Source organism: Ctenocephalides felis, unplaced genomic scaffold (genome assembly GCF_003426905.1).
Source record: "Ctenocephalides felis isolate EL2017-DRISC unplaced genomic scaffold, ASM342690v1 CF-g0.4_SCAFFOLD_03571, whole genome shotgun sequence".
Lineage (NCBI taxonomy): Eukaryota > Metazoa > Arthropoda > Insecta > Siphonaptera > Pulicidae > Ctenocephalides > Ctenocephalides felis.
In genome coordinates, this window is record NW_020539725.1 from 55,124,836 (window position 1) to 55,143,001 (window position 18,166).

Sequence of the window (18,166 nt, forward strand, 5' to 3'; positions counted from 1 at the left end):
ATGACTCAGTTTGCATCGAAAAGTTGAATAAATTACATATAGCAGTGATAAACAGTATTGTATTTTGAAAATAATTTAAATTATTTTAGTAGTATTTCTAGCCTTATTCTTTGCTATATGGTCTTTTTTTAATATTTAAAACGACCGAGCGCTTTTAAATATGGCAAAACGACTAGTAAATTTTGAATTAAATTAAAGTTCTTCTATCGATTTCCGACGTTATTTTGAAAAATAAAATGCAATTACACAATTGAGAAGGAGTGTCATCCCCCCGGGGGGTGATGGCGCAACCCGAATTGTTTTCACTTCCGAACTTGAGGGTAAGATGAACCTAATTCCAAAATTTCATTCAAGTTCGAGCAGAGTAAAACAAATTCAGACCTAAAACGCTCCGTTTACTGCACTATATATAAGTATTTGTGACATTATTTTTATCAGGTTATCTCCATTCGTTTGTTATACCGCTAACAAAGCGTGCGTTCTATTCTGGTACTGTGAGCTACGCGGGCGTGAGAAAGCTCTTCGATCTTTTAGACGAGCTCAAGACATTTCTCAGGACGAACGGAAAAGGATGGATGAGGCAGGAGACGGATTTCACTAACATTCCACTTATTGTAAATATTCCTATAACTAGTTGTAAGTAGCATTACCTTTAATCAACTTAATAAGAAATGAGATACAGCTATGGTAAAAATGTTTAACTGTTCCACTAAAAATTAAATTAGTGGTGTATAGCAAGGTGCCTTAAGGCAAATTGCTGGAATTTCCCGTACCGTAACGAAATGTTCGAGCAATTTTAAATGTTTTCATATAGATTATTATAAATAAAGTCAAAAATATGTACAGTAGAATCCGCTTAGTATGACATCGAAGGGACGCCGAAATCTCGTCATACTAACCGGTCGTCATACAAAACATACTGAAGAAAAACTTTTTAATATGTAAATATGTTACATGTATCAGTAATTTAAAAGAAAAGCCTATACATACATTTTAATTAAAAATAAAAATGACACATATTAAAGTTTAATATAAAATAAAATTGGCATAGGGTAAGGTGGGACACAGAGGTCCAATTTGACTTTCAGTAATTATACTGTCTAAACCCAATGAACAACCTTGCAACACATAACACACATCAAACAAGCATCTATCGAACTATGTACAGAAAAAAATTGACATAATTCTTAATATATAAATATATATAATTATATATTTACTTTTTTTTTTTTAATTTGATATCTGATCTATTTTACCTCACATACGGGCTAAAGTGGGACAACCAGGGGGCAAACAGATGCAATTTCTTCTATTAAATTTTAAAGGGATTTTACGCTACATTATTGAACCAATGCAAAATATTAATTCTGTGGGTACATTTGTTACAAAGATAACACAGTATATTGCATTGATATGCTATTGGTCAGAAATATTCATCAGACGAGCCGGAATAACAATTTATTTAATTAATCTCTTGTAAAATTGCTTTTTTTTTAAAACTTTACTATTTTATCGCTTACACCTTTGCCAAAGTAAAGGTTCTGCTGGTCCTTTTTATCCCACTCATATGGTGCTTATCTTCTGATAGCAGAGTCATAAGAATAAAGGTGATGGCTGGTTATGAATTTATACATTTTTTGCCCTCTACTATCAAATATTTTTGTTAAAAAAAGTCTAATTTTATTTGTTTACGAGATATCCGTGGTGGACCATTAATAATTGGTCTACTCTACCCATAAACATACAAATGTGATTTTCTAATGTAAGTAATCAGTAATTTTTGATCTATTTCTTTACATAATTTTATTGTAAAAACAGTCCCTAGTGCTATTGTGCATAAAAGACATAGCAATTGCTTTCGTAGACTTGGCCACATCATGTAAAATTATAATTGGACATAATTTTTTGCAAAAATGGGTCATTATAAGCGACATGTCAATGTAAGCGATGTCAATATATCCGACTAGGCAGCTGTTTTTTTAAGGAATTTTATATGGAAACCAAACTTCTTAGTGCGATTACGTCATTATAAGCGGTTGTCAATATATCCGGCGCCATACTAATCGGATTCTATTGTATTTAAAATATTAGCCATAATTAAAATTATATTGTACAAATCTGAATTATTTTCGATATACAAAAAAAAACTTTTTCGAAAAAAATAATTTTGAAATAAAAAAAAATCCGAAAGCAATTGTTTTGTCAGCACAAGCAGTTAATTTTAATCGGATGCTTAGTTCTCTCAAAAATTACCATTTTTGTACATTTAGCTCTGTATCTTCGAAATGGTTCAACCCACTTTAGCCAAAAACGAATCACCCATTCTTCCCATCATTATGAATAGAACGTTTTTTGAATCATTCAAATCGGATACTCCTTCTCTCATAAACTCGATATCTATTTTCTGCACTCCTCATCAATAGGAATTGAATGTTTTTGAACCATTTAAATCTGTTGATCGTTAAAATGCGGACAAAACACACACACACACGCACATTCATTTAATCTTAGGTATGCCAAATGTTCAGAAATCTCTGAAACGTAAAGATATGTAAAAAATTCATTTCTGTTTTTCGGTCCATTACTATAACTACGGGAAGTTAACAATGCGATTTCTAATTGGTGATAGCGAATCGGATTTTTTGATGAAAATATAAACTTCTCCTTCGGGAAGTTAATAATATATTTTTCTAGGCAAAACCATTACCGTCATCACAAGCATCTAGAAATAATCGGACATGCAAGGGCCTAATTCTTTACTCAAAACCAGTACACAAAGAAACTAATTTCGGAAGTAAGTACTGATAAATATTTAACAAGTTAATATGATAAATTGATACAAATGAAAAATGATTCTATATAACATTGATGTATTTTATTCGTTCTAGGCCAGAATGAATTTGGAGGAAAAAATAGGCTGAAAGATCCAGGAGATGCTATAATACCAATTCCGTATTTAGATTCTAAAATTGCACCCTGTTCTGTAGCTTTGCCTTTCAAAGATTGGGACTTAGAAATCTTCATAAAGAAGTAATAAAACGAATTGAATATCAATTCAACCAATATTTTTAATTTTTATAAAATTATTATTATAATGCATATTATCACTTATTGATTTAACTTTAGACGCATTTGGAAACTGCGTAGAATAAATATGCTACTTATGTGATAAAATGCAATATTAATAATAGTAATATTGAACTAGAAACTTTAGGTTTTATTGACATTAGAAGAAAATTCAATAACTATTTTTTATTTGTATTCTATATTAAATATTTTCGAATGATAATTGAAATTGTAGGGATCAGCATACGTATTAGTAAAGTACTATGCGGCTGCAGTAAGTTGTTTGAAGGCTATGCCAACAGTAACTGCAGCAGATGTGCGCCTGTACCACCGAAGATTTCATGCTTGGTTAGTTTCTGATGTAATACCATTGTTACAAGATGGCCACTGGTATCCAGGATTTGGAGGAGTTCTTAGAATAATGGAAACCCTCAGTAGACTTGGACTCAGTAAGAATTATGAAAGTAGAATTAATTTATATAGGTGTTGGATTTTATTTTTCCAAAGTTTCGTGATTTATTATGAGAGTATCATTACAGTAACGTTAATCAAAGTATTGTCCATCGTTATATATCTTAGCCATCTTCCTGGTAAAGCTTCCAAATTCGATGAATGAATTGATGCAATTCTTGATCATCTCAAAGTTCTCGAAGTGCTGCTGTGACAAGCCATGCACAAACAAATGACAATCGGATAGAGCCATATCTGGTAAACTTCCCATTTCAGCTTTTCCAAATAAATTTTCGCGTAACTTTATAACATAGGGTGGTCTTGCATTACCATGAATCAAAATTACATTGGCGATCTTTGTATTCTTTTTTTCGGACCGTCTAAAAGTCGACTCCAATCGATTTGGACAACTCTTCGCACAAGTCTTAATCGAGCAACGTCAAGAAAAATTCATTCATCTTCCAAGTCAAGTTTCCCATTTTCGAACTGCGTAAACCACGCGTTAAAAAATGTTCACTGAATACTTCCACTAAAATACAATATCTTTCAGAGCCCTTTTTCTTCATACTTAAAATAGTGAAATAACGCCCATCAAGCCAAACATCAACATGTTGATACTACCAATATTTGCTACAAACTCAATAACAAAATGCCATATATTGGTACAAATGTACTATATCACTAGCTTCCAAAAAAATATTTACTTTTGGATATGTGACTATGAACAGTTAGCTAACGCTGTATTGTGTAAGGGATCGTTCAGTACGTAAGCAGATTTATTACACTTAATTACCCCCCCCATCCCCCTTGTCAGCAAAAGTAAGCAAAGCACTTACCCCCCCCCCATGCTTACGTAAACATTTTGCAATTAATGTAAAAAAATAAAAGCACTACCTATGACGTAATCATCATTCAGACTCCCCTGGCCCCCATGTCAACCCAAAATAACAGATCAACAACCCCCCGCCCCCCTATATTCCTTACGTAATACTTGAACGGCCCCTAAGATGCTACGAATTAATTAAAACACCTAATATTATTTAATTAATTTTGGCTAATTTTATTAAATTCCCGAAGGAGAAGTTCGTTTAACTCAGTATATCTAAAAATCACTCAAATAAATATATCAATTTCTTATTGATTATTACATATGTCGAGAAGTACATGTAAATTGCCTTAGACATACTTGCTTTACAATTAGAAGCGTATGAAAATATTTGAATAAACGAACCATAGCAATACAGGGTATAAGTTTCAAGTCTTATATATTGAACAATGTTGCAAAAGCTTAGATTATTTAATTTTCGTAAAAGGCAATTCAAATAACAAACATTAAGAACATTTGTTATGCTATAAGGAGAATTTCATCTTCTACATGGCATACGTTTAATAAGCATATTATTAACATAATATGAATTAGACAGAAGATTTGAAGTAAATAACCAAAAGTAATTAATTTCAGAAGATAGAAATACAGGCGAATACGCTATAATGCCCAAATCCAAGAGTGGTTCAGATCCATTAAAAGACAACGCATATAACAAAAATAAAGCAAGTCAGGTAAACAATTTACTTTATAAATCTGTTAAATTGCCGTGAAATTAATTTAAATATATTAAATTATAAAAAAATATTATATTCAAAATTCGTCTCACTTTTGAGAGGCTTGCCAATTTCAAGTAAATCGGTCCAATAGAAGTAGAGAAATCGTGTGGTGAAAGAGCCCTAACTCAAAAATAAATTAAATTTTGGAAAATATAAAAACACGTTTTTTAATTCTAGACTAAAATACCCTCTTAATATAAATTATTCTATAGGTTGGACAACAAGGTTATGGGACACCCAAACCCGGCGAAGTAGATTCCGTAATAACAGTGCCAGAAGGAATCGATCCAGCTGATCGTTCTACAACCGGAAAACCTAAAACAACAACAAAAACTACAACTACTGAAGAAACAAAACCATCAACAGTAGCACCACCTATGAATACCGAACCTCAATTAAATGAATCCCATTTTTATTTGTCTCAAGCCAACTTTGATACAAATTCATACAAATTTTGCTGGATGTATGTCCTCTACGGGTTATTGTTCTTCATCTTATTGTTACTTATTCTGTGCTGCCTCTTACTGTTATGCAGGTATAATTATAAATAAAATATTGAGAAGGTATTAGGTATAGAACCGTAGCTTAAGAACCATAATACAGATACGAAAATAAATGCTTTGGGCAATTTTGATATGTGATCGATGCTCAATTTAATCAATACAATACAAAGCAATTTAATCATACTATCACCAAAATACTTAATTACAGATACTGCTTGGCATGTGTAAAAAAGAGAAGGTCGCCTAAATATTGCAAATTAGGCGAGGAAGAGTGCACCATACACTGCTTGGAAGATGGTTTGCTGGATCTAGACGAGAGACCTGAACAAATATGCGGCAAAGGTTGTGAAGCAAAAGCTAACAAAACTAAAATAATTCGAGCATTAAAATCATGCGAAAATGAGAAAGGTTCTAAACAATCGAAGTTCAGTACGCTCGTTCAAATATTCTATTCTCCTGCAAAATCACAAGATAAAAAGAAAATCGCCAAAACAAAGGAAGATGACGAGGATCGAAAGTCACAAGTAGGTTCTATACATACGTTATATATTTCGGCAAAATAAATAAAATCCAGCTTCATTTATTTTTAGATCATCCTTTGAATCCTTTGAAACCAAAATTGAAAACTGTATATGTAGACTCGCATCGAAAATTCCGAATTTCAAAACTGTTAGAGCATACAAAAAATATAAAATAGGAATTATTCATTATTTTTTTAGATTTATACGATAACAGAGTTTATTGTTTTAACGAACATCTTAAAATATTATGAGCCTAACGAAAAGTGATATAACTTTAAAAAGTTTTTACAAATAGGCGTTGCAAATAAAATGCAAAATGCTATCGTCACAATTTTAAAAGTTACTCATACTAAATTCTTATTGTTTAAATCGATTATAAATACATGTCAGAAAACGATATGCTAATATAAGGTTGTCAAATATCTCCCTTCGCCTTTTTGTATTATAAACCAAGAGCAAAAAAGCGGAAGGGAGATATTTGACAACCTAATATTTAACTTTCTATTGCTATTAATAAACGAAGATATCACAGAAAATAATCCGAATGTAGATTTACAGCGATCTAATGACAAATAATCATTTGTTAGAGCTTAAAAAGTTAAAATTATATTTCATTTAGTTTTTCGTCTATAATGAGGTTGATTGTACTGTTTGTTGCAACTTATTTTGAATTATTTTTCAATGTCATCACAAACATAAACACTTATTTCATTAAACAAATCTTCTTTTTCCATAAAATTTTACATCTAGAACGTAGATTTGCAGTTCGTTAAAACTGCATCTGAAGAAAGCCTTCGGAAGAGGGCAAATTTTAATAGTGGAAGCGGCTTCGAAGGAACAGATCGTAATGCAGGAGGTCGCGACAAAAGTGGCTGGAACGGAAATAATCAAAAAAGTTCTAGTGGTACCAATAGCAAGATTGAATCAAACACTTCACGGAGAAAATCAACGATCCCAAAACCACCAGAAATAGAAAGTGTATACGGGCCAAAGCATGTATCATCATCGTCTGCTAGTTTCGATGAACCAGAAAACTCGAAATCAGCTCAAATATCATTAGATCCTAAATATACTTTACAAAACGCACGTTCATCAGCCAATAGAACTATGCCGATAGATAATCGAAAGGGAAACGAGAAGTCGTGCAACAAAGACGTAAGAGTTTATATATCTATATATCTATATATATATATATATATATATATATATATATCTTGATAGTTTTTTCGACGTTGAAACATATTTCAAAGTAACTGGCAGCCCATTCGTCGAAATAAAAAGGTATAAAGTATAAAACTTTTATTTATACGTTTCGACACAAGATGCGTGTCATAATTAATTTTTATTGTTGTTTATATTAGTTAATAAATTTTCAAATTGTTGTAGTTGCTGAATGATGACACGCATCTTGTGTCGAAACGTATAAATAAAAGTTTTTATACTTTATACCTTTTTTATTTCGACGAATGGCTGCCAGTTACTTTGAAATATATATATATATATATATATATATATATATATATATATATATATATATATATACGCAATACTTCTCCCGAACGGCTGGACCGATTTTGTTTAAATTTTATAATCATTATCAGTATGACTGAGAATCGGCTAACATATATGTTTCATACTCCTAAGTATACAACCATTTTCTATTATTTTATTTTTATAATTCATAATTCAAAAACACATCAAATCCTACATTTCACCCTTCAATCACAAACCCCATATTTCGTAATAATCACTATAGCAATCAAATCAAAAATGATAATTCAGTTTTTGAGAGAATGAAGCGTTCGATTTGATGAATTCAAAAAACATTTTGTTGAATATACTCAAAAATATCTAAATTCTCAAAAAGTTAAGAAAAACTTTTTTTTAAAACAAATCGAAAAAATTTCAAACTTCTAAAAAAAAAGTCAATATTTTGAAAAAAATTCTAAATTAACAAAAAAAATCGAAAAAAAAAATCAAATGTATTATAAACATGCACATAAGCTGTTTGTAAAATACACTCGTCGCCCGATTTAAAAAGCACTTATAAGTTAACAGTATGTATTTATAATAAATAATCTATTTGAAATTGTTCAAAACAATTATTGATTATTTTCATTTCTCGAATGCTTAATTACGGTACAGAAAGTTCCAGCAATTTGCCTTAAAGCACGATGCCATGCGCTCCACTAGTTCTTTACTGAATTTTGATTAAGACTTTCTTAAACTTATGGAAGAGCTTAAATTTAAGTTTAATAAAAAAAAAACTTAAATTTAATAAATCAATATGCTCCAAGAGCATTTATGCTATATGTGACATGCATTGCATCGGGTAAACGATCCTTATAATTTGTGTTAGCTATCCCTATCACTTATATATCACTTCCACATTCACATTCAGTTAGTTAACTTTTATAGCAGAATAGTATAATGCTTAGTAAAATTAATGAAGTTCCTATATTTTTCAGACTTGCGCATTTCGCAGAAGCAGCTCAGTGAAAATAAATGCTCAACCAGCTAAAAATGAAAAGGGTGGACAGGTGAAAGGAATATCTCGAGAACCAGAAATATACCAAAACGAATCTGATGATATAACACCATCAGTAAGTAATGACAGAGGTTTCATAGACAAAATAACACCAAAAATATTACAAGTCACAATTATATACATATATAAAATTGAATATAGAATTCTGCGAAAATATATTATTTAGCTGAGTTTATAATAACCTGAATGTTAATTAATATTATGTACCATAGGACATGACCGAAGATAGCGAAGATGTATCAACTGATGATGATCTTGGATATGGACATCAAAGAAAATGATGGCATTTTAAAAACATTAATATTGTACGTTTATAATGAAGACTTCTTAATGTTATATATAATTAAATGTTAAATATAATTATTATGTTATTCAAAAAGTTCTAACCTGTAGGTTCTGATAATTCAATAATTTCAACTTCCTGCAAATCATTGAAGTGTGTTCCTGCTCTTATAGAAATGCGACTAGGCGTGTAGCTCTCATCCAGCTTATAATCAGTGTATATGTATATGTGACAAACTGAAATAAAAAGAATAACATAACTAATTTAATAAAAATGGTTTATATATTTAACTTAATTTCATATTCATTTTTTGTTGTCATATATGGGGTTTATTTTGATTTTATGACTTTAATATATTGGAATTTTGTAATTTAAATATGTTGTAGCAATAATTACTATAATTAGTGATGTTTGCACAGCCTTATTTTCATTGTTAGATAATTACCTAAAGTCTTCTTTAAAAACTGTATATTAACAAGATGTGGTAATTGTCCATCAGACTGCCAATATGTGTCAATACAATCATCTCTTATTTGATCAACGCCAAAACCTAAACGTATAGTAAAATAAAATAATTTATGACACTATATACAAACATAATTATTGTAAAATAGTATCATTTTACCAGGTTTACAAGAAGATAAGCTCCAAATTGCTTTATTTCCAACTTCACGAACGGTTCCTGTCCTCTCTACCTTCGCAGGATCTGTTTCAGGTTCTTTTTGAGTAGACATCACTGACTTCAGTCTAAAATAGATATAAAGAAAATTTCTTTCTATAAAGTCAGTTTTTATTTCTACACCTGCTATAAATACTTTTAATAATTGATAGTCAAATTTATATTAATTTGATATGATATAAATATAGCTGTATAGCCCAATGCTCCATTTAAGACTCAACCACAAGACCTAGAATAGTTTTCTATCTTAATCTTATAAGATCAATATTATTGCAGTTTTTTTTTTTTTGATTTATTGTTTATTATATAAGTATTATTATTGCTTTAATATGTTGCATTCCAACTGAAAATAAAAAAATTTACTGGCTTATTGGGAGGAAATCCGAAACTTCTCTAGTACAAAGTACTTCTGTGCAAAGGTATAATAGTGCCCATTTGGACTTATGGAATCAAACTATGGAGTCGCAATCAAACACAAACATTATTCAAAGATGCCAGAACAAAATTCTAAGTATCTTAACTAATGAGCCATGGTATATTTCAAACTTTTGCCTACATAAGGATTTAAAAATCTCTACATCCAAGGAAATGATCAAAATTACAAGTTTATCTTTCAACAATAAATTCATCCAGCATACAAATCCTACTATTCAAACGATTCATAGACCGTTAAGCAAGAAATGACCTTCTAACCTATCTTACTTAATCCAATGTCTGCACAATCCAGATCCAATTAACGCACATAATTTAAAAGCACATAACTTTCAAACCGCATGGAAAATATTTTCTTCGGATTTTTGAATGAGTTATTCTTGAATAGCTGATTGTATCACTAACTAATAAGATAGTTTGTAATTTAAATTAGGAAATAAAAAAAAAAATTATAACTGTTACACTTCTACTAAAATTTATCTCTAGTAGTCTCTTCAAGGTTGACATACCCCAAAAGTTTTAAAATCACCTTTTAACAAGTCTATAATTTAGGAAACTCCTAGAAACTAACCTTTACGGTCACTATTTTGTAGATTAAATGCAGGGGATATATTTTCTTCTAATTTATTATTAAGACATGATTCCATATTCGGTAAATACCACTTTGATTAAATACTAAATAATTTATAAATAAACGAAATGGATAATTAACTAATTCTTAAGCATAAGCATACCTTAAAATTGTATATTACTTTCATAGATTAGAATGATTTACTCACTTGGGCCTAGATGTTTTAATAATATTACAAATGGCTTGATACTATCAGTTCTAAATTAGATAAATCTTAATAATATTATTCTTTAAACTATAAAATAAAAATACGATGCGTTCGTTAAAATTAACTGTACAACTTTGACAGCCTAGACGGCCTAGACATAGACGTTTCATTCTCGCGGTATTTTGGTTCAAAGAATTAATTATTGCTACGGGCGCTACATTGCTATGGCGCTTCAATAGCATACCACTCGGCATTCAAATTAAAGCGCCAAAATTTGAAATACAAATATTTGTACTTTAAAAATAATGTATTATTAATATTATTGTCAGGACTCTATAAATTGAAACACCACGATGCAGTAACCTTTATAACTTTATTCAAATATATCTCACCAGTCCGTCTCTACGCTTACACTCTGTGACTCACTCTGTTCGACTTCCTCCTCGTCTACATTCACACTGTTCGTACTGTCACTCATACCAACTGCACAAACACGCTTAAGTCTTACCAACATCAACATTACCAACCGCACGGGACTGTCATGGTCCGCGCCATATTCAAACATGCATTCAAACATTCACACGATATATTTCGCTAACAATATAAAAAAATTATGGTCTTAAAAATAGTTTATTAGAATTTAAACTTTGAATTATAATAAAAATATATTAAGTAATAACAAAAGTTAGACAATAATAATGTTTTTTTTGAATCAATCGCGCCTTACACTACATTACGTATTCTTGCATACTGCTATTACATACATTGTAAATGTATTACATACATTCTACACTTTCTATTATATACACTACACTTCTCCTGCATTTAAGAGTCATACTCTTTATTTAAACAACAATTAAAACTTTATAAACAATTATACACAACACTCGTTACCAGAACAGTGGCAAAACTAACAAAAGAATTAACAACCTGTCACTTGGTATTGGCGCACTAGCGCCAAATTCTCACCTAGATGTCGATTACACGAAACGTTTGTGAACGACGATTTTGCACTGTTGACAGATAACAGACATAACCTAAAAAATGCATTCAAATGCATCCCAAGAAATAATAAATAAAATTATAAATTCACTTTACATTGATTTTAAAGACTTAATATAAATAAAACAACAATGGCTCACAAAATTAATAAGAGTTCCTTCCGTACAGCATTTCGAATTGTAAATAAAGATATTATAAATTGGTTTCCCGGTCATATGGGCTTGGGTTTGAAACAAATGCAACAAAAATTAAAATTGGTAGATCTAGTCATTGAAGTGCACGACTCCCGAATACCGTTATCCGGTAGAAATCCAAATTTTAAACACACAATCAGCGCAATCAAACCTCACATTTTAATATTAAATAAAAAAGACTTAACAGACAATTCCTACAATTCACAGGTAATAAAAAGACTCAGAGAAGAAGAGCAAATCAAACATGTTTTATATACAAATTGCAAAGATCAGACATGTTCTGGAATAAAACGAATCATGCCTCTTGCTAAGGAATTAATTACTAACTCAGATAGATTTAATCGAGCCGATAATAAAGAATTTTGTATAATGGTTATTGGTGTTCCTAATGTAGGCAAATCATCAATTATTAATGTTTTAAGGAATCGTCACTTGAAAAAAAAAGGTGCATCACACGTTGGAGCAGTTGCTGGAATAACAAGAAGTGTTCTTAATAGAATTAAAATAGCTGAAGATCCTCCGATTTATTTATTAGATACACCTGGAATTCTTATGCCTAATATTAAAGATACTGAAACAGGAATGAAATTGGCATTATGTTCTTGCTTGCAAGATCATCAAGTAGGGCCAATAAATATTGCAGATTATTTGCTATTCTGGATGAATCAAAATGAAAATTATTCATATGTGGATTTACTCGGTTTACAAGACCCTAGTGATGATATCGCCAAAGTCCTGTTAACTGGAGCAAATTTTTTAGAAAAAACTATTGTTAAAAAGCGATATGATAATTATTTGATGAGAATACCTCATCTGGAAGCGGCTGCAATCCATATGATAAAGGCTTTTAGAACTGGATCATTAGGAAAAGTTTTTTTAGACAATAATTTTTTTCCAAAAAAAGAATCAAACAAAATTGAAACACAAGTTTAGTTAAATTATATTATATGGTTGCTGTATACTGTTTATTTTTGGCTGCAGTATAAGAAAATTAAATATTACATACATTTAATTTTTTTATACATGCTTTATGAAAACAAATGAAGGCTTTGCGTCCTGTGTACAAAAATTGCAAATCATAAAATCTTAAAACCTAAAAATATATGTAAATAAAATAAATATATAATATCAGCTGAAATGTATTTTGTTAATAAGATTCAATCTTGTGATAATTTTGTTATAAATAAATATTTACAATACTTTACATTTGTTACTTTATTTTTATGGGCATCTTGCTTTGATTTATGTTTAATATCTACCATCATTTCTTTAACTTAAAAAGTAATCGATCTCTTGTCTCTGCCGCATGGATCAAAAGGCTTTGGTGGTTGTGGTGGTTGGATAGACCAAAAACGTCTGATTGCTCTCGAAATTCCAATGTCGTTCATGTTGAAGCACAAAAGACCAGCTAGTGTCAATACTGACAAAGCAATTAAAGCAATATGTGCAACTTTAGGAATTGTGTTTCCAAAAAGAATTGGCCTCACATAGTCGGTAACACAAGCTTCAAGTCCCCTATTGAGCACCATTAAAGTTTAAAAAATTGTAATACAATTCTAGTTGATATGTGAGTTAAAAGATAATTGTTGAGAAATGATCAATAAATTAATACCTATCTCTATTAATTCTTACCAATGACTGTGTGCTACTAAAGCAACTGCCATCAATGAATCTAACCAGGGGTTTGGAAACATTAATGCCAAAGGTATTACTGCAAGCAGAGCCCCAGATAAAATTCGTTCAGCTTTCCATATCGGTGTATGATCAGCGCAAGCTGCAGCTTTCACCGGGCGAGTGAGAAAAATGTTGCGTGCAATAGGTTTTTGTAGCTAAAATTTATCACATTATAATTAAATCATGAATAATAATAAAATATTATTGAATTGTTGGAATGGAGCAACAAACAATTATTATACTGTGCATACATTAAACAAAACACTATAATGAACCAGTTATAAGATAAAGTTTATACTGAACAATAAAATTGTTATTATATTAAAAAGTGGCAAATTATGTTCCAAATCACAACTTTTAACGATTTAGTTAAAGGCCCTATGAGCTGTTGTAGTGAATTATTTAACTGGGTCGCTTATTCAGGGCTTATTACAATTTCTGTAAACCTGATAATCTTTTTATGATGCCAATGCCCGATAAGATGCATCACTTGGAAACATATTACTATCTGTATTTCCAAGTGAAAACCGATATCATCAGGCTCTCCAAGAGAAGTATCTGACTTTGCAGATATTATGCTCATACGATTGTTATTATTATTTGATATGAAAAAGGGCTTTTCTTATACTTACACATTGTGCTTCCTTCAACAGTACAGAACGTGTTGCAGATATGACAGGTCCAAGTTTTATGCCCCTTAAAGCGCAGGCTGCAATAATTTATTATATAAAATTATTTGACAGTTAAATTTACATAACATAATATGTCACATATCAATATTTTATAATCTAATTTGGTACCTTGTGATGCAATTCTACTATTAGCAGATCTCAAAAGTAAAGACATCGCCATCATAAAAGATTTATTAAATTTATATAAAAAAATATACACTAAAATTCAATAATTATTTTGTTTTATATAGGGGGACAGACTGTACGTGTGTAGATGACTGCGATCTGTCACCATCTGTCATGCCATAAGCCATAGATTTATAGGTTAGATTAGGCACCACTTACGCAATAACTAGTTTTAACTTTACCATGTTGGCAACATGTTAACCAACATTTTTAGTTTAACTTAGCTTTTAGTTTAAATCTTAATTTTAAAGTATAATAATTATTAATATGCTATAACATATTCAATTAAATATTAACTTTCCGTAGGGTAAGTTATAGTAATAGGCCAAAAATCGAAAATACATTTTTTTGCATAGCTTCACGTTTCAGACGTTTCTGAACATTTTGGTATACCTCAGAAAAAATTGATGTGTGTATGTGTATGTATGCATCGATAAATATTTTTTTTTGTATATCGAAGGAAATGCTTTTATGCATCCCATCAGACTGGTCTTTTGTCTGGGTTGGACTCAATACCGGCCTGGTATAATACCGACTAAAACCTCCGCTTTTCCTTGCCTCTGGTCCCCACAGCAACCACCGTTAGGCATTACTTCGTGGGGGGAGGATCTAGAATATTATCATTCTTAACTTGATTTTATACTAAGCTTTTAATTGTGCGAAGTCGCATTTGCCCTCTCTCTTTCCATAGAACGGGTATGTATGTGTGTGTGTATGTGTGGAGACAATTTTTCGTCGACCATTTAAAAAAAGTTAAAAAAAACATTCAATTCCTATTGATGAGGAGACGTGCTGATTACTTTTTGACGAAGACAGGTCCAGCGGCTTCGGAGATAAGGAGCATAAAGTGTTAAAATGCCAGTTTTTAAGAGAACGCATCAACCGATTTGAATGATCCAAAAAACATTCTACTCTATTTCTAATGATGGGGAGAAGTGGTGATTGCAGTTTTTGAGAGAACTAAGCATCCAATTTGAATGATTCCAAAAAGTTTCTGTGTTGTGTTGAGAAAACAATTGTTTTTTGTATATCAAAAATAATACACTTATATTTTTTTAAATAAATAATTTTTACTTTGTAATTCAGTTTATGTAATTTTTAGAAATATTAGATAATATTACAGTATTATTTATAATAATCTATTCGAAAACATTTAAAATTTCGTTACGGTACGGAAAGTTCCAGCAATTTGCCTTAAGTCATATATTATGTAATAAAGATGGATAGTTTCTGTAACTATTCCTCTACCAAATCAAGTAAAAAGAATTCTACACCTGTTGTTCAATATTTCACAATTAATTATTATCTAGAGTACAGTGTTGCAACCTACCCCGTGTTTGGGGTTAGAATTTCTAATGAGAAAACTTTTAAAATTGACGAAAAAAATTATCCCTTAGGATGAAAGGATGAAATTTTGATCCATTATTCCAAATTTTAATTAATTTTTATAAATTATAAAGAAACAAGATTAAGACTGAAAAAAATCAACCTAAATATTTTAGTAATCCATGTATATGAAAAAATGTTAAAATTTCTCATATTTTGATTGCAAAAATCCATAATTCTTATAATGTTTACATATAACTTTTTCCGGGATATTTACAAAGAATATATTTATATGTGAATTAAACGCAAAACGGATTTCCGTTACTTAATTTTTTCATGAGTTCCGGCGGATGAGACGTTTACCTGTATCAATAATCATTTTGTTGGAAATCAGATGAAGAACAAAGATTGACATTACAAACATCTAGAATGAGAAATTGTTGCTTTTGCAGAAAATCCGATTTCCTAATTTTATGTTTACTCGACGTTCAAAGTCATTCAGAATCGTTTGAGACCAAAATAGGAAAAAGTATATGAGTGTGTATGTGCGCCGATTATTTACACATTTTGGAAAGTTCACAAAACTTCTTAAAGCAATATTAAATTTAACTAGTGGGGTGGGTGGCATCGTGCCTTAAGGCAAATTGCTGGAACTTCCCGTACCGCAACGAAATGTTCGAGGAATACTGAATGTTTTCAAATAGATTATTATAAATATTGTAACATTGTCTAATATTTATAAGAATTATATAAACTGAATTGCAAAGTTGAAATTATTTGTAAAGTATATTAGAACTATAGTCAGAATTTAAAATAAAATCTAAATTATTTTCGATATACAAAAAATTAAAAAAAAATAAAATAAAAAAAAGTTGAAACAAAAATTTTTTTTTCAAAATCAATTATTTTGTTAAGCCAAGCAGAAAGTTCTTTGAATCAATTAAATCGGACGCTTAGTTCTCTCAAAAACTGCCATTTTTTGTACATTTAGCTCCGTATCTTCGAAATGGCTGGACCTGCCTTTGCGAAAAACAAATAACCACTTCTCCAATCATTACTAATTGAATGTTTTTTAGATCATTCAAATCGGATGCTCCGTTCTCTCAAAAACTCGATTTCTATTTTCTGCACTCTTTGCTCTTTATCTCCGTAACTGCTAGACCTGCCTTTGCTAAAAACTAATCAGCACATCTCCTTATCAATAGGAATCAATAAAATCAATAGGAACCATTCAAATCTGTTGATCCGTACGCCCGAAAACGTGGACAAAAAATTGTATCCATACATACATACACACACACACACAACATCCATTTTTTCTGGGGTATGCCAAAATGTTCAAAAACCTTCAAAACGTCGAGAAATGTAAAAATTTTCAATTCCGATTTTGAGCCCATTACAATAACTTACCCTACAGGAAGTTAATTAAATATCCTGCCTAATTTCTAATAACGACTTGATAGTTTAAAGAGCTATGCATTTGTACAACAAAGACATTAATTTACATTTAGAAAATTATACGATCTTCTAAAATTTTATTAAATCCGTTATCCATATCTATATTTTTTTCATTACTTCTGGCGGATGAAGTGATCATTTCAACAAATAAAAGCAGATGGAGAGTAAAAAATAAGGAACAGACAACGAACGGATATTGAAGAATATTGTTTAGTTCTATAAATAAATATAATACACAAAACCGAACGTGTCCCTTTCGCTCGCAATAATGTTTAAGATGTCGAAGAATAATGCACATATATGTCTATATGTATGTTCCCTTAGTGGCGCGCACGATTATGGAAAACGGCAGCTGCAACCCGCCAGCAGCACACGGCGCGTGCTAAAGCTTACAGGGCGGCATTGGAATAATAATAATAATAATAACTGAACTAGTGGTGCATAGCATCGTGCCTTAAGGCAAATTGCTGGAACTTCTCGTACCGTAATTAAAAATCTTGGTGAGGAACCCAAACAAATTTGCACAAAATGTGTACACATTATTAAAATCTCTATAAAATATCTGATAATTTGATGTACATATGTCCAATAAACATTTTTGACCGCTAAAGGACATTTTTTTAACTTATTTTTATTGAGAGCCCATAACCGCTGGACCTGCCTTCACAAAAATTTAATCAGTTCTTCATCTTGTCAATACAAGTAAAATGTTTTTAAATTATTAAAATCGGACGCTTCGTTATCTTAAAAACTGAGTTACCGTTTTTGGCACTTTTTGCCCTGTATCTT

General features: G+C 30.7%; 3 protein-coding genes across 3 annotated transcripts in view; 1 reads left to right on the forward strand and 2 right to left on the reverse strand.

The window, feature by feature from the left end:
• Positions 1-10,946, reverse strand: part of LOC113387028 (anaphase-promoting complex subunit 10) — a 23,628-nt gene extending 12,682 nt beyond the window's left edge. Inside the window, exons 1-4 of the mRNA XM_026624785.1 lie at positions 10,867-10,946; positions 9,602-9,723; positions 9,422-9,526; positions 9,081-9,212 (exon numbers count right to left, since the gene is read on the reverse strand). Coding sequence (XP_026480570.1) covers positions 9,081-9,212; positions 9,422-9,526; positions 9,602-9,710 — 346 coding nt within the window. The 5' untranslated portion in view covers positions 9,711-9,723; positions 10,867-10,946. The remainder of the gene's footprint in view (positions 1-9,080; positions 9,213-9,421; positions 9,527-9,601; positions 9,724-10,866) is intronic.
• Positions 10,947-11,904: 958 nt separating this feature from the next.
• LOC113386299 (mitochondrial GTPase 1-like) lies at positions 11,905-13,048 on the forward strand. The gene is made up of 2 exons (XM_026624088.1): positions 11,905-12,969; positions 13,044-13,048. Exons 1-2 carry the CDS (start codon positions 12,000-12,002, stop codon positions 13,046-13,048), a joined length of 975 nt encoding a protein of 324 aa, XP_026479873.1. The 5' UTR covers positions 11,905-11,999.
• Positions 13,049-13,185: 137 nt separating this feature from the next.
• Positions 13,186-14,689, reverse strand: LOC113387029 (succinate dehydrogenase [ubiquinone] cytochrome b small subunit, mitochondrial-like). The gene is made up of 4 exons (XM_026624786.1): positions 14,537-14,689; positions 14,369-14,445; positions 13,695-13,891; positions 13,186-13,577 (listed from the first exon to the last, which is right to left on the reverse strand). Exons 1-4 carry the CDS (start codon positions 14,589-14,591, stop codon positions 13,337-13,339), a joined length of 570 nt encoding a protein of 189 aa, XP_026480571.1. The 5' UTR covers positions 14,592-14,689; the 3' UTR covers positions 13,186-13,336.
• Between the last annotated feature and the right edge of the window lie 3,477 nt (positions 14,690-18,166).

Bases quoted from the DNA above. Each gene is read 5' to 3' on its own strand.
- LOC113386299 (XM_026624088.1), top strand. From the start codon at position 12,000: ATGGCTCACAAAATTAATAAGAGTTCCTTCCGTACAGCATTTCGAATT.
- LOC113387029 (XM_026624786.1), bottom strand. From the start codon at position 14,591: ATGATGGCGATGTCTTTACTTTTGAGATCTGCTAATAGTAGAATTGCA. The intron at 14,446-14,536 runs GTACCAAATTAG...AAATTATTGCAG, and splicing joins TAGTAGAATTGCATCACAAG to CCTGCGCTTTAAGGGGCATA. The intron at 13,578-13,694 runs GTAAGAATTAAT...GGTGCTCAATAG, and splicing joins TTAGTAGCACACAGTCATTG to GGGACTTGAAGCTTGTGTTA.